The sequence below is a fragment of the Sinocyclocheilus rhinocerous genome, unplaced genomic scaffold, assembly GCF_001515625.1.
Source record: "Sinocyclocheilus rhinocerous isolate Xijiao unplaced genomic scaffold, SAMN03320098_v1.1 scaffold615, whole genome shotgun sequence".
Lineage (NCBI taxonomy): Eukaryota > Metazoa > Chordata > Actinopteri > Cypriniformes > Cyprinidae > Sinocyclocheilus > Sinocyclocheilus rhinocerous.
In genome coordinates this window covers 2435154-2457793 of record NW_015631049.1, presented here as the reverse complement: position 1 = coordinate 2457793, position 22640 = coordinate 2435154, and the positions used below count along the sequence as shown (strand labels likewise).

At 35.7% G+C, this 22640-nt stretch overlaps 4 protein-coding genes across 7 annotated transcripts in view; 1 reads left to right on the top strand and 3 right to left on the bottom strand.

Annotated features, from left to right (window-relative positions):
• Nucleotides 1-2591: 2591 nt before the first annotated feature.
• Nucleotides 2592-5442, bottom strand: LOC107741282 (BRI3-binding protein-like). Its single transcript, XM_016553979.1, has 4 exons — nt 4927-5442; nt 3059-3161; nt 2799-2869; nt 2592-2702 (listed from the first exon to the last, which is right to left on the bottom strand). The coding sequence occupies exons 1-4, from the start codon at nt 5104-5106 to the stop codon at nt 2592-2594; spliced, it is 465 nt and encodes a 154-aa protein (XP_016409465.1). The 5' UTR covers nt 5107-5442.
• A 422-nt stretch (nt 5443-5864) lies between these two features.
• On the bottom strand, nt 5865-12602 carry poli (polymerase (DNA directed) iota). 2 transcript variants are annotated; one of them, XM_016553952.1, is made up of 11 exons: nt 12526-12602; nt 11953-12024; nt 11610-11732; nt 11182-11346; nt 10348-10491; nt 9965-10198; nt 9713-9891; nt 8250-8341; nt 8036-8169; nt 7670-7872; nt 5865-6850 (listed from the first exon to the last, which is right to left on the bottom strand). In XM_016553952.1, exons 2-11 carry the CDS (start codon nt 12017-12019, stop codon nt 6041-6043), a joined length of 2151 nt encoding a protein of 716 aa, XP_016409438.1. In that variant the 5' UTR covers nt 12020-12024; nt 12526-12602; the 3' UTR covers nt 5865-6040. The 2 variants fall into 2 exon arrangements, with proteins under 2 accessions (XP_016409438.1, XP_016409437.1); XM_016553951.1 differs by lacking the exon at nt 12526-12602 and having other exon boundaries at nt 11953-12125.
• A 211-nt stretch (nt 12603-12813) lies between these two features.
• Nucleotides 12814-19955, top strand: pgam5 (PGAM family member 5, serine/threonine protein phosphatase, mitochondrial). Of its 2 annotated transcripts, none has more exons than XM_016553955.1 (6): nt 12814-13032; nt 14292-14464; nt 14574-14699; nt 16762-16850; nt 17197-17327; nt 18739-19955. In XM_016553955.1, exons 1-6 carry the CDS (start codon nt 12836-12838, stop codon nt 18887-18889), a joined length of 867 nt encoding a protein of 288 aa, XP_016409441.1. In that variant the 5' UTR covers nt 12814-12835; the 3' UTR covers nt 18890-19955. The 2 variants fall into 2 exon arrangements, with proteins under 2 accessions (XP_016409441.1, XP_016409440.1); XM_016553954.1 differs by having other exon boundaries at nt 17194-17327.
• Nucleotides 19956-20027: 72 nt separating this feature from the next.
• ankle2 (ankyrin repeat and LEM domain containing 2) overlaps nt 20028-22640 on the bottom strand; it is a 15034-nt gene continuing 12421 nt past the window's right edge. The window contains exons 13-14 of one of the 2 annotated variants that reach the window (XM_016553950.1): nt 21822-22076; nt 20028-21763 (exon numbers count right to left, since the gene is read on the bottom strand). In XM_016553950.1, coding sequence (XP_016409436.1) covers nt 21848-22076 — 229 coding nt within the window. In that variant the 3' untranslated portion in view covers nt 20028-21763; nt 21822-21847. Of the gene's footprint in view, nt 22077-22640 lie in introns of both variants that reach the window. The other variant, XM_016553949.1, reaches the window with a different exon arrangement.

The window sequence follows — 22640 nt, the reverse complement described above, 5'->3', positions numbered from 1 at the left end:
CAATGCAGGTGAACAATCCTGATGAAAATTATACAGTACAAATGCAAACCTGATGTAGAAATCTAGGCATTTACTACGCAAAAAAATACCAGTTAAGGTCTCGACTTCACAGAGATTCAGTGCTTTCTAATACAAATCAGACGCAAAGTCCTCAACACACAATGATTGGCACTGGCGCAGTCAACTGGGATCTATGAGAGATGTAATATAAGATATATTAATAAAATACATAATATTCCACAAAATGAAGGACTTACAAGAAGGACATTAATTACTAAACAGTGCAGGTAGGAAAATAGCCGTCATACATATTTCTACAAGCAAACTCAGCACATTCACTCAGCATGGTGTACACTTGAAACCACAGCTAATGATAAAACTCATGAGATACAGAGCATTTTCCACAGTATATTACTGTGGATTCTCATTCATTACAGATATGGAAGTAGACAAGACCATTTTAAATATAGGAGTGTTTGCTGAGACAAGTAGGCTATACGTGTAGTCGTCCCAGTACTTGTACAATAATGCTGGTACATTGCAAGTACACAAGAGTTTGCTATTCAGAGATACCTCGAGGCTGGTGCTTATATTGTATGATTTCCTTCACACATTCATACAGTAAAAAAGGACCTTCTTGATATTAGTGCTCGACACTGCTTTCCAGTAGGCTTGAGTTACAGTACGTCACAGAATTGAACCGTGATTGGTGGAAGGATGAGGGAAAGTTTCTGGACTAAAATCAGTGAAGTGCAGGATGAGTCGTCAATATTTTTGGCTTGAATAGAACAACTGTAAATTTTGAACATGTATCTGCTAAAAGTGAATTTCATCAAGGTCTAAAAAGAGTATAGAATGGCATCAACACTGACAGGGAATAAACTCCACAAAACTCTCACTTTGAATTAATGACGTCTTTAAAATAACTGGCTGGAGACACACATCATTTTATAATTTAGTAGCAGAAATGAACAAATAAATCAAAAACATATCCATAACACACTGATTTCACAATAAACACAACCTTTTACGATACGATGCAAAACAAATACGTTAAATATTCCCTAATAAAAATAAATAAATACTTCCAATGTACACTACCATTCAAAAGTTCTATTTTAATATATTTTAAAATGTAATTTATTCACGTGATGGCTGAGTGTCACGTGATCCTTTAGAAATCATTCATATATTCTGATTTGGTGCTCAAACAACATTTCTTATTATAATCAAAGTTGAAAACAGTTGTGCTGCTTAATATTTTTGTGAAAACCGTAATACATTTTTCAGGATTCGATAATGAACAGCAAGCTTAAAATAACTTAAAATAATTATTTGAAATATAATTTAATACATCTTTGCTAAATAAAAATATTGATTTCCTTAAAATAAAAAAAATCTTACGGACTCCAAACTTTTCAACAGTAGTGAAAAGTAGTACTAATCATGAAAAATCATTTAAAAAAATAAAATAAAAAAAATTATGGCATATTATGGAATGAAAATATACTTTAACACTGCCCATTTGTAATATTCCTCTCAAAATGTAAAAACGTATAAAAATGTTAAATGACAGTATTTTTTAAAATCTATGAAGGTTAAATATTCCCTAATAAAAAAAATAAATACTTCCAATGTACACTACCATTCAAAAGTTCTATTTTAATATATTTTAAAATGTAATTTATTCACGTGATGGCTGAGTGTCACGTGATCCTTTAGAAATCATTCATATATTCTGATTTGGTGCTCAAACAACATTTCTTATTATAATCAAAGTTGAAAACAGTTGTGCTGCTTAATATTTTTGTGAAAACCGTAATACATTTTTCAGGATTCGATAATGAACAGCAAGCTTAAAATAACTTAAAATAATTATTTGAAATATAATTTAATACATCTTTGCTAAATAAAAATATTGATTTCCTTAAAATAAAAAAAATCTTACGGACTCCAAACTTTTCAACAGTAGTGAAAAGTAGTACTAATCATGAAAAATCATTTAAAAAAATAAAATAAAAAAAATTATGGCATATTATGGAATGAAAATATACTTTAACACTGCCCATTCGTAATATTCCTCTCAAAATGTAAAAACGTATAAAAATGTTAAATGACAGTATTTTTAAAAATCTATGAAGCAGGGAATAAATGTCTGAAATATATTTTAAAAACCATACAAATTAGTTTTGGCTACACAGGTTGCAAAAACATGATGAATTCAAAACCAAAAAGTGGAATGAATGTTAAAGCTGCAAAAAGAAAAAAAATAGTAAGAGTGAATGAGAACAAGCAGAGAAGATGGGACACAGGCTAGATTAGTTAGGAGGCATTTCTAATAGACAAAATGCCACTGTGGATGAAACCATAGGCCACTTTCTTAAAAAGTTTAATAGATTTTACTAAGCAGCACTAATACGCAGTGGTACTAAAAGCTATTTAACTAATCCCTTTCAATAAGTGTATTAAAATGGTACATACAATGATCTCATGCTGAGAGCAAAGTTGCATGACCAGGTTTTTCCAGCTGAAGTTGGACAGAGATAGCGGTGTACATTGCAGCACTGTTATTTTGCTGCCAGGAACACTGGTCACATATCCTCACACTTCTGATGACTAGCTGCTTTCTGAAAGCGATTTCCACATACATCTCTATCCCTGATAGTGCGACCGGTCCTGAACTCAGAGTAACCTCTGGTGACCTCAAGACACATGGTAGAGATGAAACATGCTGTGATACTGACTATTCTTCACACTTTGATTTAGTGCTGGGCGGTATACCGGTTCATACCGAATACCGGCAGGAGGAGAGCACGAGCAGGAGAGCTGGACACAGACGATGGGCTGAAGTAGTGCGTCAGGTTAGAGGCTAATGAGAGAGAGAGAACCGGAGGGGAAAAAGAAAACACAGACAGACAGAAATAGAAGCAGAGAGAAAGTAGGGAGAGACATGAAGGAGGTTTTAAGGACATGATTTTTGGCATCACATACAAACAGTGGAGATGTGCTATTTCAGTCATTGACGCACATAAATGCAACAATTTTGATACAGACTTACAGTCAATGCCCATAACATCAAGCAGATCCACCCACAGTTTCCACAAGGTGTCCAATAATGAATCGACTCCATAAACAAACCTCTCTGTAGTTTTTGAGAAGAACTGCAAAACATTGACAAGTTGTTGGTTTTTTTTAATAAATGAAGACTGCAAAAAAGTTATATGCAAACTAAAAACAGAAAATAACCCTACTTTAAAAAAAATATATGTTTCTGTATATCTATATAATGTATCTATATAAATTAGAACAGATTTAGATTGTTATTTTAGATTACTTTGCATTGTGACATCATTTTCATGACAATTAAGCATATCCCTCTTCCCATTTCTCATTATTGTGTTTTTTTATTATTATTCTCAGTGATAATTCATTTTATTACATTAAAAATATTATTATAACACACAGTTACAACAACAGTATTAATAATAACAACAATATTAATCTGCCTTACAGTAATGAGATCTTTTCCATTATAGCAAAAATAGGCTAAATAGGCCTAAGCTCCATTTTCTTTTCTCAAAATGTAATAGCACTATACAGTACAGTACAAAAGCTCATTCATGTACATTTAAACAGTTAGCAAAACTCTCATATATTTTATTAAAATAACGTAAATAATGAAAATGCAATAATTTTGTTAAAATTGTTTTTAAGGCCATTTAATGCATATCATTAATAGACTAACAATTTATTAATTATTAAAATCAAATTTTAATTATTAAATATTATTGAAAAAAACACGTATTCACTAAAGTTATTATAAAGCGTTACCGATAAAACATAAACAAGTCTAAAATGTGGCACATCAGCTGTTCCATCTGACAATATCACAGCACTGACACTATCCAGAACATATTGACCAAGTTAAACAGAAAGATGCCCGTATTAGGGATGGGCGATACCTCTTATTTTATTTTCGATCCGATACCGATATTTTCAAGCCCAGTATCGTCGATATCGATACTGATACTTCTAAACTAAACTGATCTTTTAAATTATTGAAAGAATATATAATCAGTAATTATACTCACTTAATATTAGATTTTAAAGCCATGTTTTTTTAACATTTCATATGCCTTTTTTGTTTACACTTTTAGAAATAAAATATACTATAATTGTATATTTTAGCCCTTTAATGGGGAAGTAACCTCAAAGGTGCAACTATACCCCTAAAAGTGTCTTCAGTGTCACATGATCCTTAAGAAATAATTCTAATATTTGGTGCTCAAGAAACATTTATTATTATTGCTGCTTCATATTTGTGCGGAAACCGTGATGCATTTTTCAGAATTAATTTTATATATAGTAACAATGTAATGTAATAATGTGGCAATGGTTTCTTAAGATCTACTTACGCTTCTGATGCTTTTGGGAAACGCAACCCTATTTGAACAAGCACTCTGAGCCATGTGTCAGCAGCGAACGCTGTCTGTGATTGATTGGTTCTGTCTTTCAGCATTTGCGTGTGTTCCGATGAGCAGGAGAAATGGTTCTATCCAACACAATTATTCGCTAATATAGTCTATTTTTCCACTTAGAAGCTTATTTTATGCACCGAATTTCTTGATAAGTAAATAAAATTAATGTTTTTAAAAAATGCACTTTAGAATCGATATTTTTATGTGAGGATCGATCCTTTCGATACAACATCAGTATCGATCCGCCCATCCCTAGTATACAGTATGCGGCTATGCGCTCTAGGTAGGCAGCTCACTAGGTTCTGAGCTACAGTCTATGGTTTTGAGACACAGCCACTGATCACAAGAGATCACAGGCTGGTGATATCTTCAGGCCCTAAGCAAATGCATTTGCAAACAAAACGAAATTTTTAAACTGCATGAGAAAATCGCATGATCTTATATGGACCTTGTACAGCGCCCTGATGTTCTCCTCTCCGAAGATATTGCTGAAGGTTTGGTAGAAACCGCTGGCCGCCCTCCTGAAGCTGTTCTGGCTGCTGGAGTCTCTCTTGCTTCGCGCTGTCTCAGTCAGGAGGACAAAGGCCAAAAACACGCTTAAAACCACGGCCAATTTCGCTCCCTTCATCTTTATAGACGACCTGACAACCGGCGATGTGCAATGGAGAAAATTCTGGACGACAGCGGATAGCGCTTATAATAGACTGAATGTAGAGGTGTGATGTGCCGGAAGGAGATGCTGCGGAGAGATTAAGCAGGAAGCTGCGCGCGGGAAGAGTGTGAAGAAATGTAGTGATCGGCGCCGGAAGTACACTTTTTTTTTTGAATAAAGGTCTAAAAATTTAGCTTATAATTTTTTGCAATGATGGTTTAAAATGTAAAACACTGTTTTTGGCTAAGGCTTCTACCCAGAATTGAAGATTAAAAGGTACAGATAAATAAATTAAATTAAACAAAACTAAAAGCTTCATAAAACAAGGAATGCAGAAAAGGAGACCGTTTTTTTTTTTACAATGGATGAGTTTTTTAAGTCTTTAAAGTTCCCAAATATTAGTTTTTACTGTATTTTTGATCAAATAAATGCAGCCTTGGTAGAATAAGAGACTTCTTTCAAAGACATTAGTGTAGTGTATGTAGTGTATTGTAATATCACAAACACTATTATTATAATAAACACTATTATTATAATTATAGTATACAATGACTTAAATTACATCATTACTATTTAAAGACATATATGGTTTATTAACAAAATAATACATATCTGAAAGTGAAACTTAACAGAAAAATGAACATTCTGTCATGATTTACTCAACCCTAACCTTAGCTAACCAGAGTTAACCCTAACCCTAACTCCAAACCAGGATGACCTTGTTTCCCAGCATCCCTTTTCGTGTTCAGTGGAAGAAAGTAAGTCAAACAGATTTGACATGAAGGTGAGTAAATGGTGACAGAATTACATTTTTCATTCCTCTACAAAGGCTGATTTACAAAGATATGGTTTACGTATGTATTTTTAGTATTTTTCTGGTTTATGAACAGGCAATCAAGTGTTTCTGTTCTCAGTTAGGTTTGAAGTATTTCAGTATGTTGTTACACTGGCTGCCTTTAGCAGCGCTCTTCTTGTCTCTGGTACTGGAGGTTTTATGTGAGTGTTTGGATGGGATTTTTAGGACCGGTTTCTGCTGTCTCCACTCTGTCAGTAACTCCCTTTGCACATCAGCAGGAAGTTGTGAGAATACATAAGGGTCCACATTCGCAGGGACATCTGATTGATGTTCTTGAGAGGCAGGTGGGATATCATGACTTTCTGTGACTTTGACGAGTCCAGAATTTAATTCCACGGTGAACTGAGCAGATGACAAATTCTTGCTGAGTTCATGGTTATGAGATGCAGAATTTCTGTTATAATTCAGTGCTGACTCACAGGGTTCTGGTGCTGGTTGGTTAAAAGCCCATGTGGAATGATCTGCTGGGTCAACATCAGAAGATGTGTCAGCGGGTCCGTAAATGAGCTGTGCAGTGTCTTCACTTTGAAAACTGGAAATCAGCTCCATCTGAATGTGTTCAGGAAGGAGTTTGAATACTTCTGGATCGACACCTGGAGGCAGCCTGGAACACAATGTTTTCTCGGGAACGTTGCTCATACAAGACTCTGTTGTGTTCATTTTTGTAACTTGTGAGTGCTCTAAAACAGGCTGCCTGGGAGATTTGGAGTTGATTAAGGGTGGCTGTGTTTGTAATTCTTGGGTTGGAGATATCCATGTGTGTTTTATGGGTTTCATGCTGTTCCATGTTTTATCTTCTTTATGTAAAACATCTGCCTGAGTGAACTGGGAATTTGCAGCAGGCTCACAGATATCAAGTTCCACCTGGTGAGGCAAAAGATAGACTGTTAACTTCTGCTGTTTCAAGTTACTGCTGCCTTAAATTAGCATATGAAAAGCTAAATACATAGTAGTCAGTTAGCAAGAACTAATCTGTAACGGAGTTATTGATTAATAAATACATAAATATATAAAACTACTGAAAATACTTTTATTCAGCCAGTATGTATTAAATTGAACAAAAGTGGCAGTAAAGAAATGTATAATGTCAAAAAAAACATTTCAATTTAAAATAAACACTGATAATAACAAGAAATGCTTCTTATGCACCAAATCAGCATATTAGCATAATTCCTGAAATATCATGTGACACTGAATACTGGAGTAATGGCTGCTGAAAATTCAGCTTTGACATTACAGAAATAAATTGCATTTTAAAATAGAAAACCATTATTTTAAACTGTAAAATTGTAAATTGTAATTTTTTTTACTGTATTTTTTATGACACAAATGCAGCTTGGGTGAGCAAAAGAAACTTCTTTAAAAAACATAAAAAAACGTTCCAACCTTAACCCAACTTTTGAACGGTAGTGTTTATATTCATAAATATGAATACAAAATAAAAGACATAAAAAATGAGTCCCTTATCAGTTTTTATCAAAAGTATTAAAATCTCTGCGACTCATAATAAAGGAAAAGCCCCATTAAAGCTCAGAGATGACTTTGGAAAAACAGAAAGCATAAGCTCAGCTGTAAAATAGAGCCAGTGAGACTGGCTGATTTTTTTTTTTGCATTTTAAATGCAGATTATTATGTATTATTATAATGAATAACTCTAAAATAAGGAAAATCATACATACTGACCTGCTGTTGAGATGTCATTTGTGTTGTTGTAGGAAATTTCTGTGTAAAGAAAGAGGCGATGGAGCTCTTGCTAGAGCTTTTAGCCTGCAGGTTACTAAAACACACATTCAGCAGGGTCAGATGGAACGGCTCACGTGTGTCCAACATTTTATGAAATAGCTTCATTGACAGTCCCAGTAACTGGGGCACAGCCTCACTGCTTCCTAATATAAAAAAGGGAAATGTGAATACCAAAATTGTAACAGTAAAAATCTGAAGATGTCACATTTATATCACTGCTGTTTATTGCAATTTAAGTGAATTGTGAGATGACTGTGAATATTACGGAATTATACATTTAAAGGATGCAAAAGAACAGAACTGTACCGCATGTGATCTTGAGCCCAGTGTGGTTGGGTATAGGGCACTGTCGGCTCTCTCGACTGAACCAGCGATTGGTGACTGTGTATCGGCGAATCGTTAGTCTGAATGTGTGTGGCCGCCTGCCATCTTTGTGCATCCTAGACAAAATTCAAACACAGAAACAAACTATAAACATGCCAATCAGGTTGTTTTGGTATTGTAAAAAAAATGTATTCACCTCTCAGTAAGGCTGGTGAGTAGTTCCTCAGTTTTCTTTTGAACTTCCTCTAGAGTGGAAATTTTCTTGAATGAGTCCTCATCGCTGAGAGACTGAAATATATAATTTACCACACAGATTATTTTAGATTTCATGCAGCATCAGAAGCATGCTAGCACTGTTTGTGAATCAAAGCTTGTAAACATTGTTATGCCTCACAAATATTTGGATAAATACACTATCGTTCATATCAAAAGTATGGTCAGTATGATTTTTTGTTCTAAGAAATTAATACTTTTCTTCAGCAAGGACGCATTAAATTGATTAAAAAAAACATTAAAGGCATTTATAATGTTACAAAAATTGTTTTTCTTTTGACCTTTCTATTCCTCAATCCTGAAAAAATGTATCATGGTTTCCACAAAAATATTAAGCTGCACAACTGTTTTTAACATTGATAATAATGGGAAATGATTCTTCAGTAATGGCTGCTGAAAATCCAGCTTTAATAACAGAATAAATTACAGAAAACAGTTATTTTTAAATTGCAATAATATTTCACAATACTAATGTTTTAACTGTATTTTGATCAAATAAATGCAGACTTGGTAATATGTGACCCTGGACCACAAAACAATGTCAATTTTTTTAAATTGTCAATTTTGTTAAAGTATACATGAAAGCTGCATAAATAAGCTTTCAATTGATGTATGATTTGTTAGGATGGGACAATATTTGGCCGAGATACAGCTATTTGAAAATCTGGAATCTGAGGGTGCAAAAAAATCTAAATATTGAGAAAATCGCCTTTAAAGTTGTCCAAATGAAGTTCTTAGCAATGCATATTACTTATCAAAAATTAAGTTTTTATATATTTACAGTAGGAAATTTACAAAATATCTTCATGGAACATGATCTTTACTTAATATCCTAATGATTTTGGCATAAAAGAAAAATCAATAATTTTGACCCATACAATGTATTTTTGGCTATTGCTACAAATATACCCCAGCGACTTAAGACTGGTTTTGAGCACCAGGGTCACATATATATTTCAAAAACATAAAAAATCTCATTGTTCCCAAACTTTTGAAAGGTAGTTTATTTTAGTCCTCTTCAGCTTTACTTTTCAGAAGGGAGCTAGCTAAAAATTGAGAAAGCTAAACTGAAGTAACAGTGTTTCTTCATGTTATTGTTACTTTTACTTCTGAGCTTCTTTATCCCTCTAGCTTGCTCTTGACACTGGCATTATAACAATACTGGTATTTCACGTTTTGTTAGCTCTTGTATGATAACCTGAGGATTAAAGTTTCTGCTAACTGACTAAATGTGCATATAAAATATATGAAAAAGCCCTTGGGGGCAAAAACAAAAGTGTTGCGTTTATAATTTTGTTCAGTATATAATAACACCATTAGCAGTTAAATCTGTCTGATGAAGACTGCTTAATATTTGCCTCAACAATCTATAAATATTAAGAATACCTGAGGAGGACCCGCCGGCGTGACTGGAGAGTCATCAATGCCACAGGCGAGGTTTTGAATCCTTTTAGCGGTCACTTCACCAAACTCCCTCACCAGGTCAGGCAGAGAATATAACTGTAGATCTCTCACACTGACCAGACCCAAAGCCTTTAGCTTCTCACGTGTCTTGTAACCAATCCCTATATACACAGACAATGTTTACAGAATATAAACAGCATGGTGCGCAATGGGTGAGATTATGTGTCATCTTACCAGGCACTTTGATTAGTCCTGTGAGGCTGCTCATGAGTTCAGCGGTGCTGTAAGGCAGGAGGGTGGTTTGCTGGTTTGGTTTAAAGGTTCCAGACACTAGTTTGGCTAAGAGTTTGTTGTTAGCGATGCCAGCACAGCCGGTTAGTCCCAGCGTGCTGAAGATGGCCTGCCTCATCTCAGCTGCTATCACAGAGCCGACAGCCAGTCGGGCGTTCTCCTCATCAACTACCATGCCTGAAGATAAGCAAGATTTATTATAAGCAGAAACTCTAGCAATTCTCCCATTTTCCATGAAAAACTAAACAACAAGAAAAGAGTACACTGAATTCGTCCAGTTCTGAAACAGCACTGTTTCATTTGTTTGAGGTGGCGCTCCAACTCACTTTCATGTTTGTATACGTGTCCGTTGAAGGAGAGATCTGAAATACAGGTCTCCTTCAGTCTTCTCTCCACCATTTCTGTAACGTCCATGAAGTTTTCATCAAAGCCCAGCCTTTCCACTAGTGGGCAGTATGACATCAGCAATTCTTGGGCAGATAAAGTCAATGTCAAAGTCTGGTTTATAGTCAGTTTAAACAGGGACCTTTGGATTGTACTCCTTAATAGTTCTAAAACAAACTCATTAAATTTAACACTCAAAAGACTGGGATCAGTAAGATCATTGCATTTATAATTTGACCGTAAAAACAAAAATAGGAAACAATTACAATTTAACATAACTGTTCTATTCTATTTTAATATATATTTGAAGTTTAATTTATTCCTGCGATAGCAAAGCTGAATTTTCGGCCGCCATTACTCCAGTCTTCAGTGTCACATGATGATCCTTCAGAAATCCTTCTAATTTGCTGATTTGGTGCCCAAGAAACATTTTAAATTATTTTTAATGTTGAAAATAATTTGTGGAAACTGTTATACATTTTTTTGAAATAGAATTTTTAATAATATTGTAGAAGTCTTTACTGTCACTTTTGATCAATTTAATGCATCCTTGCTGAATAAAAGTATTAATTTCTTTAAAAAAAAATCTTACTGACCCGAGACTTTTGAATGGTAATGTATAAAATGTAAAAAGTGTAAAAATATATCATTAAAATCTAATTATCAAAGTATATTCACTGTTATTATAATTATATATATATTATAAACATAGAAATACAATTTAAAGACACCTACAATAAAACAATATAACAAAAAATTAAAATGTATGATTATACCAGTGACTTTGTAGGACATCTCTCTGTAATGTGTGAGATCTTCTCCTTTCACTAGCACCAGCTGTGGGCATTTCTCCACTGCATCAGTCACTGACATCAGTTTATTCAGGCCATGCTCTCTTGCCACATAATTACACGTCACAATTAAGTACTTCTGCTGTATCCCTAAGAGACCACAGATATAGACAGAGCTGCATATGACATTACATTTATCAGAAGGATAGCAATGAGTTTTTTTTTTTTTTTAATGAGTTTTGTTAGTAGTACTTATTTCTTTATTACCTGACTGATTAGAACATTTATGACTTTTTGTAGAACTTGTACTAATGTTTTTTATTGTGTGTATTGTCTCTACAACTGCACCAGGACATACTGTATTTGTTGTACACTTTATACTCGGTGAAAGTTTATATTCTGTGGTGTTTTACCAAGAGGTTTGTTCCTGAGTGCAGGATTTCGGATCATCTCCACTTGTGCATAGAAGCAGTCCAGGTCAAAGTGCAGGATCACTCTCTGAGATATGGATGTAACTCTGTCAGTGGAACTTCCTTCTGAAAAGTCAAGTTACAAAAGCACAGTTACTGTAGATACAGTATCCCTGACAGAAGCTGCTCACTAAACCTTGTTGCAGTCTATTCATATTGCAGCTGTCACTGAGCTGTGCATTTAGACTATGCAAACATGAGTACCTTGAGTAACTATAATATTCATGCATTACTTTAAAAACATATTTATGCTCAAGTTTACATAATCGTCCAGTTATAAACCCACCTGTCTCTAGCATGTCTGACTCTAAACTGCGATCCCAGTCATTGTCTCCCTCCTCGTCCGTGTCCATATTTACTTCAACGCAAGAGACAGATATGTGGATATATAAGTACAAACTAAATAAAATATCACTTTTAATCATCAACAGTAAAACATGTCGCCACCAAAATCAAACATAACCCACTGCTCAATACTGCCACTTACAGGTCTGGAGCAAAATACTCAACGATATTACAAAAATATTCAAGAAATACCTTTTTTTTTAAAGAAATAAATGGAATGCTATGATATAGAAAAAAATACATCGTATTATACAAAATCTAAATAATATTTTAGTTTTATTAATGTAGGTATTACCTGTTATTAGATTTTGTTTTGGATGAGTTGCTTAAATGGAATGATATAAAGTAATGCAGAATATAGAAATATATATAAATGATAAAATAAACATGTAATTAATTAAATGTTTTGAAACGTAGTTAGATAAATAAGCTAAATAAAACACATCCAATATTTAAAATATTTAATAACTAATTTATTGAGGAATAAAACTGACAACATAAACTAAACTGTTACCTTGTATGCTGGGGGCTTTTATTTTCAGAAAAGATGTGTTTTTTTGTCACCGTCTTCACACATGTAGTCGTGACTGCCGTTGGAAGTTCAGTTTTTATCTCAACCATTTATTTCTGGAGGCCAAATACATTCTCTCACACATGGTTTTAGAAAGAAAACCACATATTTGTCATGACAAGACACCAGTAACGGCTCGCTTGACGTTGTGAGAAAGGAGGAAACAGTGCCACTTCCTCAGCAGAGTGACTCAGTGCGTCATAGCGCTGAAGAGCAGCCGTTTCTCTCTCCGTTGACTCCGGTCTTTTGAGTCATGTCGTTTCGGAGAGCGATCAGTCTCGCGTGCGGGATCGCTGGCGGATCCGCGGTGCTCGTGTGCGCGGCGGTCGCTGCAGATAAGCACGGGTACTTCGGAGAACGATGCCGGTTGAGAGAGACCCTGGCTGCCGTGCACGCAGCGCAGCCTCCGGCGTGGCCCACTGCGAACGGATGGGATTGCAATTGGGACAAGTAAGCAATAGAAACCTATTTCTGATTGACTACTGTTGTATTTACATAGTATTTTAAGGTTTCTCGAGGAATATTATGGTACTACCATGGTACATGTTCATAAAACCATTGGTATAGCTATGGCATCATGCCCAAAAACCATTTATGGTAGTGTTAGTCTGAGGTCTGATGCCTTGATCAGTGGTGATAATTTTGATCCTACAACCTTTGGCTTCGATATAAGGTCTTGAACCACTAAGCCGCACCACATTTGGCAGTGATTGAAATGGTGTCAGTGACCTTTCAGGTAGGTTTAGTCTTAGACCTGGTTAATTGTCAGTAATATAGTTTATTTTTACATAATGTCCTAAGCACTTTTGGAAGTGTCTGCCAACTGACAGTTCCAGCTTCAGATATAGACTTGACTCTTGTATTATGTTCAAAATCTGAGACCGTTTTTTCATGGTGGGATTCAGTATTAACCAGATTCAATAAAATTCATCAAAAGTTATGAAACTATGAAAAACAAAAAAGAAATCAAGTAAAACAGCACACCTGTAACATTAATACCTCTCACACATAAAAAAAAAAAAACACGAGAACATGTGATTTTTAAAACTGTAACGTGAATATTATAAACAGTATTTTAGCTTTGTTTTTGACCGATAAAAATGTACGCCTTCAATGCAGCATATGTTTCTTTGGATAAAAACTGCCATGAATGTAAATTTAAATACCCTTAAGGTTAAATCACACTTCACCAACAAATTAGTTTTTAGAGGGTAGTTGAGAAACTGATAAAATACATTAAAAATGATATTACTTTGAGTCTGTGCAGCTGCCTTTAACACTGAAATATGCAGGTCAAATTGACCCAAACATCATAATCATAAAAGAAAAATGTATAAGTAGAAAATATTGTATGCATATTTTGCAATACTTTCTTCATGACCCTAAATGAGGGAAAAGTTACACAATTTCTAGAAAAACATCATAGGTCGGTCAACCAGCATTTCCAACCAATCAAAAATTTAAATAAGTCAAGTTGACTTGCAACAAAATATTAGGATTGAGAGAATATTGAGTGGTAAGAAATGAATCGCACAGTGTCTTGAAGAGTGTTGTCTTGAGCGTCCGGTTTCTCTCGGTGTAACTCTACAATTAACATTGCTCTAATGTTTGTATTTACTGTAGAATCCACTCTTGTCATCGGCTATTGAATTGAGTTCATTGGACCTACTGTGTGAATAGCTAGTTTGAACATTTTTTGATGCTTTCAGACGTGACCCCTCGTCTATGGTGAATGGGACGAGAAAGGAGAGTGCTGGTGACAGTGGAAGTCCAGAAGCGGAGAACAACAAACCCAAAGCCACACGCCACATTTTCCTGATCAGACACTCTCAGTACAACCTCAAGGGGGATGGAGATAAAGAGAGGATCCTGACGCCTTTAGGTACTGATACCTCAGCATATATCAAATAACAGAAGTGTTGAGCCTAATCCATTAGATGCTACATTAAGCCACCAAATAGATCACATGCTGATTTCTGTCTTCACTGCAGGACGTGAACAGGCTGAGTGTACAGGACAGAGATTAGCAGTACTTGGACTGAAGTACGACGTTCTCATCCACTCCTCCATGACTAGAGCTGCAGAAACAGCCAACATCATCAGCAAATACCTGCCAGGTACAGACTCGTTCTGAAGAGCTGATCTAGGATGAAACCTCTCAGCTAAACCTGTCATTTTCTTCTTCACCTAATTTAATTACATTATGACACACACAAGGCATAATGGCTGAGATGTATTAATACCTATGCATGAGCGTGACCCAACCATGACTGTGGTCTCTTTTGAAAATACACACTTGTGCGTTTGTCAAAGTGTGTGCATTATTAAATTAAAAGAAAAAGTAATAACTAATAAAGAAAAACAGATGCTTAAAGGGATAGTCCACCCCAAAAATAAAGCTTACATCTCGCATTTAAATATCTTCCACATCTTATGTCCATCAAACATATTTTACTTGACTGTATTACTTATATCCCTTTGGGGAACTGTTGATACTTAAAAAAAAAAAAAGTAAATCCAAATTTAGTCTTAAGGTTTTAAAAAAAAATCTTATTTAAAATCTTATGTAGTTTTATTTTTGAATAGCTAAACCTGGCTCTCACCATGAATATAGCCATAGAAGCTGGCATGGCATTAAAAAGCAAAGAAAAAGAAATGTCTTCCAAAGTTCACTTTCTTCCATGGAACAAAAAAGAAGTTCAGCAAAATCACCTGGGTGTATTTCCCTCCGTACAGTCAAAGTTAATGGGGATGGATAATGTCAGGCTCTAAAAAATGTCCAAAAAAAAAAGCATCATAAAAGCAAATCAATATGACTTGTCCACTCTATTCTGAGTCTTATACCTTTGTGTGTGAGTTTAGGGGGTGGCAGTATCACCAAAAATCTATATTGCGATATGTGTAATATTTCAAGATAACGACGGAATATATAAGTATCACAATAGTTGTTTTGTTAGAAATAAGGTTGTCAAAATGGCAACGTTTTAGATGACATGAAAATTTCACAATTCTTGATTATTTTAATACCACGGCAAAAACAGATATTTTAAATATTATATGAATACTCCCTAAAGGCTTGTTCACACTGGGACGAATATCGCGCGCGATTATCGCTGACGTTTAACACCTCGTGACTAAACAAAGGGCGCCAATGTGAGTGTGCACACCGACGCGCAAAAAGCGAGGCGTAAAAGTGTCATTTTTTAAAAAACGCCTCGGGCTCGTTTTTTTTGGTTTGACGCGCCGCGTTAAAAACTGGCCGACCAATGAGATTGGCGCTTTTGTTCACGTGCCTGGAGCTGCTGAAGTTACAGTAAAACACGACTTGGTGGCGCTCAAGCACAAAACGGTCTTGCCGAGCACACATTGATACCTAACGACAAAGAGGAAGTAAGTAGACCAAGAAGATGCATCGAGGCAAGATGAATGTAGAGCTGCTGGTCTCATTGGTGTCTGAACACAAAGGGCTTTATGACAAACGCGACAGCGACTACAAAAATCTCGATAAGAGGGAGTTGTTATGGAGAGGAATTGCAGATCAAATAGGATTCGATGTGTACCGGGGTATTTCTGTTTTTCATTAAGCGCCATCTAATGTCAGGGAGTGAATTTGCACGTTCACTCGGCTCATCGCCTGTGAAAATCGCTTGGGTATGAACACAAAAGACGCGTCGAAAAACGTCGGCGATAAGCGCGTGCGATAATCGTCCCGGTGTGTACGAGGCTTAAGGCTGCCATTTGTACCTAACTTTGTGTGTATTTGACCATTTAGGCCAAAAAAAAGGCAAAAAACAACGCAATTTAGTACTCATGTGCTGTGTGACAGGCGGCTTTCTGCGTGTGCGGTCGATCACACTTGAGCCGTTTAAAATCGTAAATTGAAACTGGAAAGGTCTAAAAATGCACGAAAAGGATAAACTTTAATGACGATGGTGACGATAATCCAAAATTTCTACTAGTTGTTAAATTTCTTTCGGTTTATCGTGTTTACAACTATATTGCCCACCCCTAGAACTGACCGAAAACATTCAATTCAGTCTGTTAGTTTTAGCTTGGACAATTCCTGTATTGTGTACTAAAATAATTATTATGAATTGATGTTCCATGTTGTAAAATGTTGCCTTTGTAGAGATTCAGAATGGTTATTTTCTTCACGTATGACCCATGTGTGTGTTGTAGGTGTGGAGCTTGTAAGCTGTGATTTACTGCGAGAGGGTGCACCCATAGAGCCCGTCCCACCGGTCACGCACTGGAAACCTGAGGCAGCGGTCAGTGCAAACAAAGTCTTACTTAGCCAATCTGAAGGCACTGTCTGTTAGTCCCCACGTCTGGTGCCACTTTTGATTGTCTTTGTGTGTTGAGTTTCTGTTGATGACGCAAGTCATAACAGAACGAACTGCTAAGGTTACTGCTGGTGTACAAAACCCACACTGAAACCATCTCAAATCGCTTCAACAAGCATCAAATGTTCTTGTTTTCCTGCTGGTCATCCTAAAGCTTGATATCTGAAATGTTTGCTGGAGAATGTTGAGTTTGGTTTGGTCGCGAGTGGGCTGTGGAGTCCTTCCTCTCCTCACGTGGATGGTTGTGAAACTCTTGTGCTGGTTTCAGCAGTACCACGAGGACGGCGCACGGATCGAGGCAGCGTTCCGCCGCTACATCCACCGAGCTGACCCCAAGCAGAAGGAGGACAGCTACGAGATTATCGTCTGTCATGCTAATGTCATCCGCTATTTTGTGTGCAGGTTTGTGTTCACTTGCTACTCAGTGCAGTCTTTTTTAATCTTCATTTTTGTGCTCTTTGAAGCTTTTAAAGGGGTCATATGACGTTGCTAAAAAGAACATTATTTGGTGTAATGCAATGTGTTTATGCGGTTTAAGGTTCAAAAAACACATTATTTTCCACATACTGTACATTATTGTTATGCGCAGTTGTGTCCTCTTTTGGAAGGCCAAACAAAGTAGTTTCGCTTTCACAACGAAACACACAGCGCCTTCACGGCATGGCGGCAGCGGCAGCAACAATACTACAGCGAGAATCAAAGTTACGATTTCTTTCTTTGTGTGAACATTTGGGCGGCGTTATGCAAAGCTTCCCACACAGTGAGGTAGACATGTGGGGGGGTGTTAGAACGAGCCGTTTTAGGAGGGCGTGGACAAGTCTTAACTTTTATAAAGACTATCTCTTTGGGTTTGAGACTTTAGTCTTTGCAACTTTAGGGATCTTTTCTATTCACGAACAGCTTGTAACACTCCAAACAGAAAGGAAAACTTGAAATCGCATCATATGACCCCTTTAAAAAACATTTTCATGGACAGCAGTCTGCCCATGAAAAAACAAATGTAATCGTAAGTATGCTCTGATCACTTTGTATTGTTATGTGTGTGTGGTTGCAAAAGTTTTATAGAAGCCCATTTCAGCCACATAAGGGGAAAAAATAATGCTTTGGTAATTAGGAGTCATAATAGTAAATTGAAATTATGAGATAATTGTGAGATTGAAAAAAATATGACAAAAAGTCATAGTCAAGTCATTTTGTGACAAAAATTTGACTTCTATCTCATAATTAAGCATTTTCTCAAGCATATTTTTCTCAAGCATATTATGTGGTAGAAATGGGCTTCCATATTGAATATATGGAATTCATGAAAAACTGTTTGCAACCTTTTATCAATGGTCAAACATGCTAAACATCACTATTGCTGTTGCTCATACATACCTCTAATGCAAGAGATGAGCTTTAGAGAATAGAAAAAATATATTCCAAATATTTGTATTAAATTAATTTTCATTTATTAAAATTATTAGTATTATTATTTTTATTAAATAATTTAGTTTCTTATATTGTGTGGTTATGACTAATTGCTAATAAATATAATATCTAATTGCTAATAAATATATTTCTTGATTGCATTATATTGTTATTTATTGTTTAGTTTTTTATTCATTCTTTTATTTAATAAATACTTAATTTAGTTTATTAGTTACATTGTGTGGTTATGACTCTTAATTTTCTTGTACTAGTTTGCAATTTGTGTAAATTTGAAATATAGTTTGTTCACATGACTCGTCAGACACATGCTGAGGTAATTGTTATGCTCTTTCAAAGGAAGTGTCTGTCAAAAGTTTGAATGTAATTGAAATGTTTGTTCCAGGGCTCTGCAGTTTCCTCCAGAGGGCTGGCTGAGGATGGGCCTGAACAACGGCAGCATCACCTGGCTGACGGTTCGGCCCAGCGGCCGAGTGGCTCTCAGAGCGCTGGGAGACTCGGGCTTCATGCCTCCAGATAAACTCACCCGGACATGACGTTCTCAAGCTAGACCATCATGCCTCATTACAGCCTAGAACCGAAGGATCATTGAGATGGACAGATATTAAGAGTTGCAAAGGGTCGAAAAATTTCCTTAAATGTTCTCCTGAAAATTTTCTGAAATGCCTTTTTAGATGCACAAAAAAAAAAATGGAATGTGATTTAATATTCACCAACTCCTCTTGCTTGTTTAATAATAATCTTACATAGCTGCAATTTAAGAGAAGATTTCTGTGAAAAATTTCATTTGCAACTCTACAATCTGTTGCTGTGGTGATCAGTTACTCCACAAGTGTCTTGAGTGTAATAATTTTGTATTTTTAAATCAAGCAAGTTAAGAATTATTGATATTTCTTCAATTAGACACTCTTGTGCCAATGCTTTGTCTGATCTATAACAGCCATGGAAAGGTGGAATTAACCAGCAAGTGTACTTTTTTCTTTTTCCAGCAGCATTATGCAAACTCTGGAGGCCTTGTTGAGGCAGTTGGTGTGTATTTGCACTGTTCACATGGAATTGTTTATTATTGTTTTAAAGCAAAGTGTGAGTTTGCTAAAAAGGTGAGAATCTTGCCATTGGAAGGTCTAGGATGACTCTTGTGTTAATGTTTGTGTGTTGTTTATGGCAGTAAAAAATTAAATCATTGAGTTTAGTAATATCATTCAGATAATGGATTTAAAAAAAATGTCCAGGTCATATTTTACCTGAAAAGAAAAAAATAAATACAATAATACTACTACTAAAAAAAGGCATATGATTAGGACATCATGCCTATTTTAGGACCATAAATAATTTTAGCATTGTGACTTCTGTGCCAAAAAAGGCACTTTTTAAACAAATATTAATGTAAATAAAAAAAAAAAAATCCTAATTGGACACTTTTTTTTTCTTTTATGCAAAATCTAACTTTTTTTTATTTTGGTGAAATATGGCCCAGACATTTCTTGGCTGTTTCTATGTTTAGATACACTATTGTGTGGAAGTGTGGGGTGACTAAGATTATTTTAAAGAAATAATAAAAAGACCTTATTGTTTACAAATAAAATAATAGGACAAATCAGAATGTGTTCTGTACCTCAGCGAAATGTAAATTTGCTAGTTTTCCATAAAGACATTTTTCTTGTAGTCAAAGAAAGTCAGTAAAGTTACAAGACTGTGCACTTTATTTATCGTTCGTCAATAGAACATCAAATACTTTCCTTTAACGTATACTGTAATAAAATAGGACTAGAAATGCATGCAACGTAAAGGCCAGGACAACAAAATAAGTCAATTCTCAACAATAAACTACATCTCATTCTCAATTCACCAGTGTTGGCACTACAAAGCATCATTTAACAAAAAGTAAGGCTGGCATTGATACAACACTAGCAATAACTAAAACTGTAAACCTTTTTTTCTTCTCTTACAATCGTATTTAAGAGGTATTCAGACACTGCGTATGCCAATGCTACTGTACTCTATTTTACACTAGGAAACAGAAAAAAAGGTCTATTCAGCTTGTATGTGGTCAGTGCATCTGTCATACACTGGGGAGGAGCCACAGGCCCTTCCAAACAGATCATAATCAAAGGCACTAAAGCTTTACAGAGCAAAGATCAACAGGCCAGCACTACACTGAGAATGATGGGCACCAAAGAAATAGATCACATGATCTGAAAGTACCACAGAGGATGTTCTGGACTCGATTCCTTAAGATATTCATCACATAAAACTAAGCTACCTGGAGCTTTTCTGCTTCTAGTCAAGTAGCTTAGATTCCAAAACGAATGGGGTGAATCTGGCAAATGGATCCATTTCAGAAGCCAGTGAGAATCGCATTGACATGATCTAGCGGTGAGACTGAAATATTGGCCATTTATGATGGGATGAAGGGCAATGATCTTTTCCGAACACATTTAAAGTGCACTTACAACACTCCGGATCCACAATCATCAAGTCTTACAACTATCATGACATTAACGTAACAAGACAGTACTGACTTGCCATCATCAAATTTGCATTAGCTTGAATGTGGCATGGCTCAAACTATGCAGATTTATGTCTTTCCGACAAACCGAGTCTCATCTGTTGTTCACGGTGAACTGTGTCAAACTCCAAAAGAAATTCAAAGTGCAAACAAATGCGTACTTAGAAATGATAAATCACATTTATTGAACTTAAAAATGAAAAAGGGGAATATTTTCACATTATAGAACTCTTGCTTTTTTTCCCCCAACACCTAAGGCTGCTATTAACAAAGCATGAATAACCCTGCTTTTGAGATTCAGAAGTTGGTCTTTTCTTTTAGAAATTTAAGGCAGTTCTCCAATTAAAGAATAAAAATAACTTCTGGCAGTCAGTTGACTTTTTTTCTTTTTTTTTTACATTAAAAACCATTAAAATGAGCATTTTGTGCTACTGACAGTTAACTAGCAAAAATAATTCAATAATTTACTACTACGTTATTTAATTTAGATCTAGGTTTCTGTGTTTATATGCTGACATCTTTTTCCCCCCAATTTAAATGACTGCGTTAAGTGGGAAACTGTTAATTTCCATTAAAGACACGGTTTTGTAAATCCACAGATAAATCTCCCAAGCACACACACACACATAGATAAGAAAGAACAAAACAAAAAGGTTAGAAAAAGTCTATACGACCATTACAGATCAACACACTTGGTGTCATACACAGAAGTGCCGAATATATATATATTATGATTCGGGAACCCCCGGGAGATGTGCATATTATTATTTGAGCTGTGTTCTACGAACCTAGGAGCATACAAACCAAAGGACGGTGAGATCCTATCTGCAGTTTGCACGGCACTAGGAGCCCGATTTGAGCATTTCATGGCTTCCGTTATGACACTGTCCTCCTTGGCGACGTTCCATCCCATATTGAATTGTTACTCTTGTTACTTCAGTTACTAGTCGGTAGAAATTGGGCTGGATGGGATGGACAGAGTTTGTTAAATGGGGGCGTCACCAAAATGTTTAAGTCGGATACGCTGGATGTAGCTCGCAGGACTGTAGTTTGAATGAGCGGGGCTGTAGCGTCCGGGGCTGCAGACGTCCGGTGAGCACATGTGACGAGCTGGGCTGAAGCGGCTCGCGGGGGACATCAAACCGCTCACTGGAGAGCCAGGGGTGACTGAGTGAGCCCTGAAATGGCTCTTGATCACTGCAGGAGTCTGCCAGCTGAAAACATAAATACAGACCTCTTAGTGTACATAAATATTTGTCACAAGATGTTCTCAAGAGGCATCTTTAAAAAAGGCCTATTGTTGTCATTACGATTTTTAAAAAAAGATTTTTTTTAGAAGTCTCCTACTCTCCAGGACTGCATCTATTTGATAAAAAAATTTCAGTATAACATTATATTGTGTAATGTTATTACAATTTAAAATAACTATTTTCGGTTTTAATATATTTAGTATATTACAGAAACCATGATAAAACATTTTTATCATGACTCTGGAACAAAAGAAGTTTCAAAGAACAGCATTTATTTAAAATGGAAATCGTTTGTAACATTTTAGAAATCTTTACCGTTACTTTTGAGCAATTTTATGCATGCTTTCTGAATAAATATTAATTTCCTAATAAAAGTTTTTTTTTTTTAATCTTACTGACCCCAAACTTTTGAATTGTAGTGTAATGTACTAAAAAGTAGTGTAACGTAGCTCTCATCACTGAGCTACACACATGCCTACCTTTGCATTTCTGAGTGGGAGTATGCCTGAATTGTGCTCTTCCATTTGT

What these genes read in the sequence shown, in the direction of transcription:
- LOC107741282 (XM_016553979.1), bottom strand. Translation starts at nt 5,106, where the DNA reads ATGAAGGGAGCGAAATTGGCCGTGGTTTTAAGCGTGTTTTTGGCCTTT. An exon ending in ACATCAGGGCGCTGTACAAG is followed by an intron (nt 3,162 to 4,926) that starts GTCCATATAAGA and finishes AATGTTTTGCAG; the next exon opens with TTCTTCTCAAAAACTACAGA. An exon ending in CTCGTGCTCTCCTCCTGCCG is followed by an intron (nt 2,703 to 2,798) that starts GTATTCGGTATG and finishes ATGTGTCTTGAG; the next exon opens with GTCACCAGAGGTTACTCTGA.
- poli (XM_016553951.1), bottom strand. Translation starts at nt 12,091, where the DNA reads ATGATTAAAAGTGATATTTTATTTAGTTTGTACTTATATATCCACATA. An exon ending in ACTCAGGAACAAACCTCTTG is followed by an intron (nt 11,347 to 11,609) that starts GTAAAACACCAC and finishes GTGGTCTCTTAG; the next exon opens with GGATACAGCAGAAGTACTTA. An exon ending in CGCCGGCGGGTCCTCCTCAG is followed by an intron (nt 8,342 to 9,712) that starts GTATTCTTAATA and finishes TATATATTTCAG; the next exon opens with TCTCTCAGCGATGAGGACTC.
- pgam5 (XM_016553954.1), top strand. Translation starts at nt 12,836, where the DNA reads ATGTCGTTTCGGAGAGCGATCAGTCTCGCGTGCGGGATCGCTGGCGGA. An exon ending in TGGGATTGCAATTGGGACAA is followed by an intron (nt 13,033 to 14,291) that starts GTAAGCAATAGA and finishes TGATGCTTTCAG; the next exon opens with ACGTGACCCCTCGTCTATGG. An exon ending in ACTGGAAACCTGAGGCAGCG is followed by an intron (nt 16,851 to 17,193) that starts GTCAGTGCAAAC and finishes TGCTGGTTTCAG; the next exon opens with CAGTACCACGAGGACGGCGC.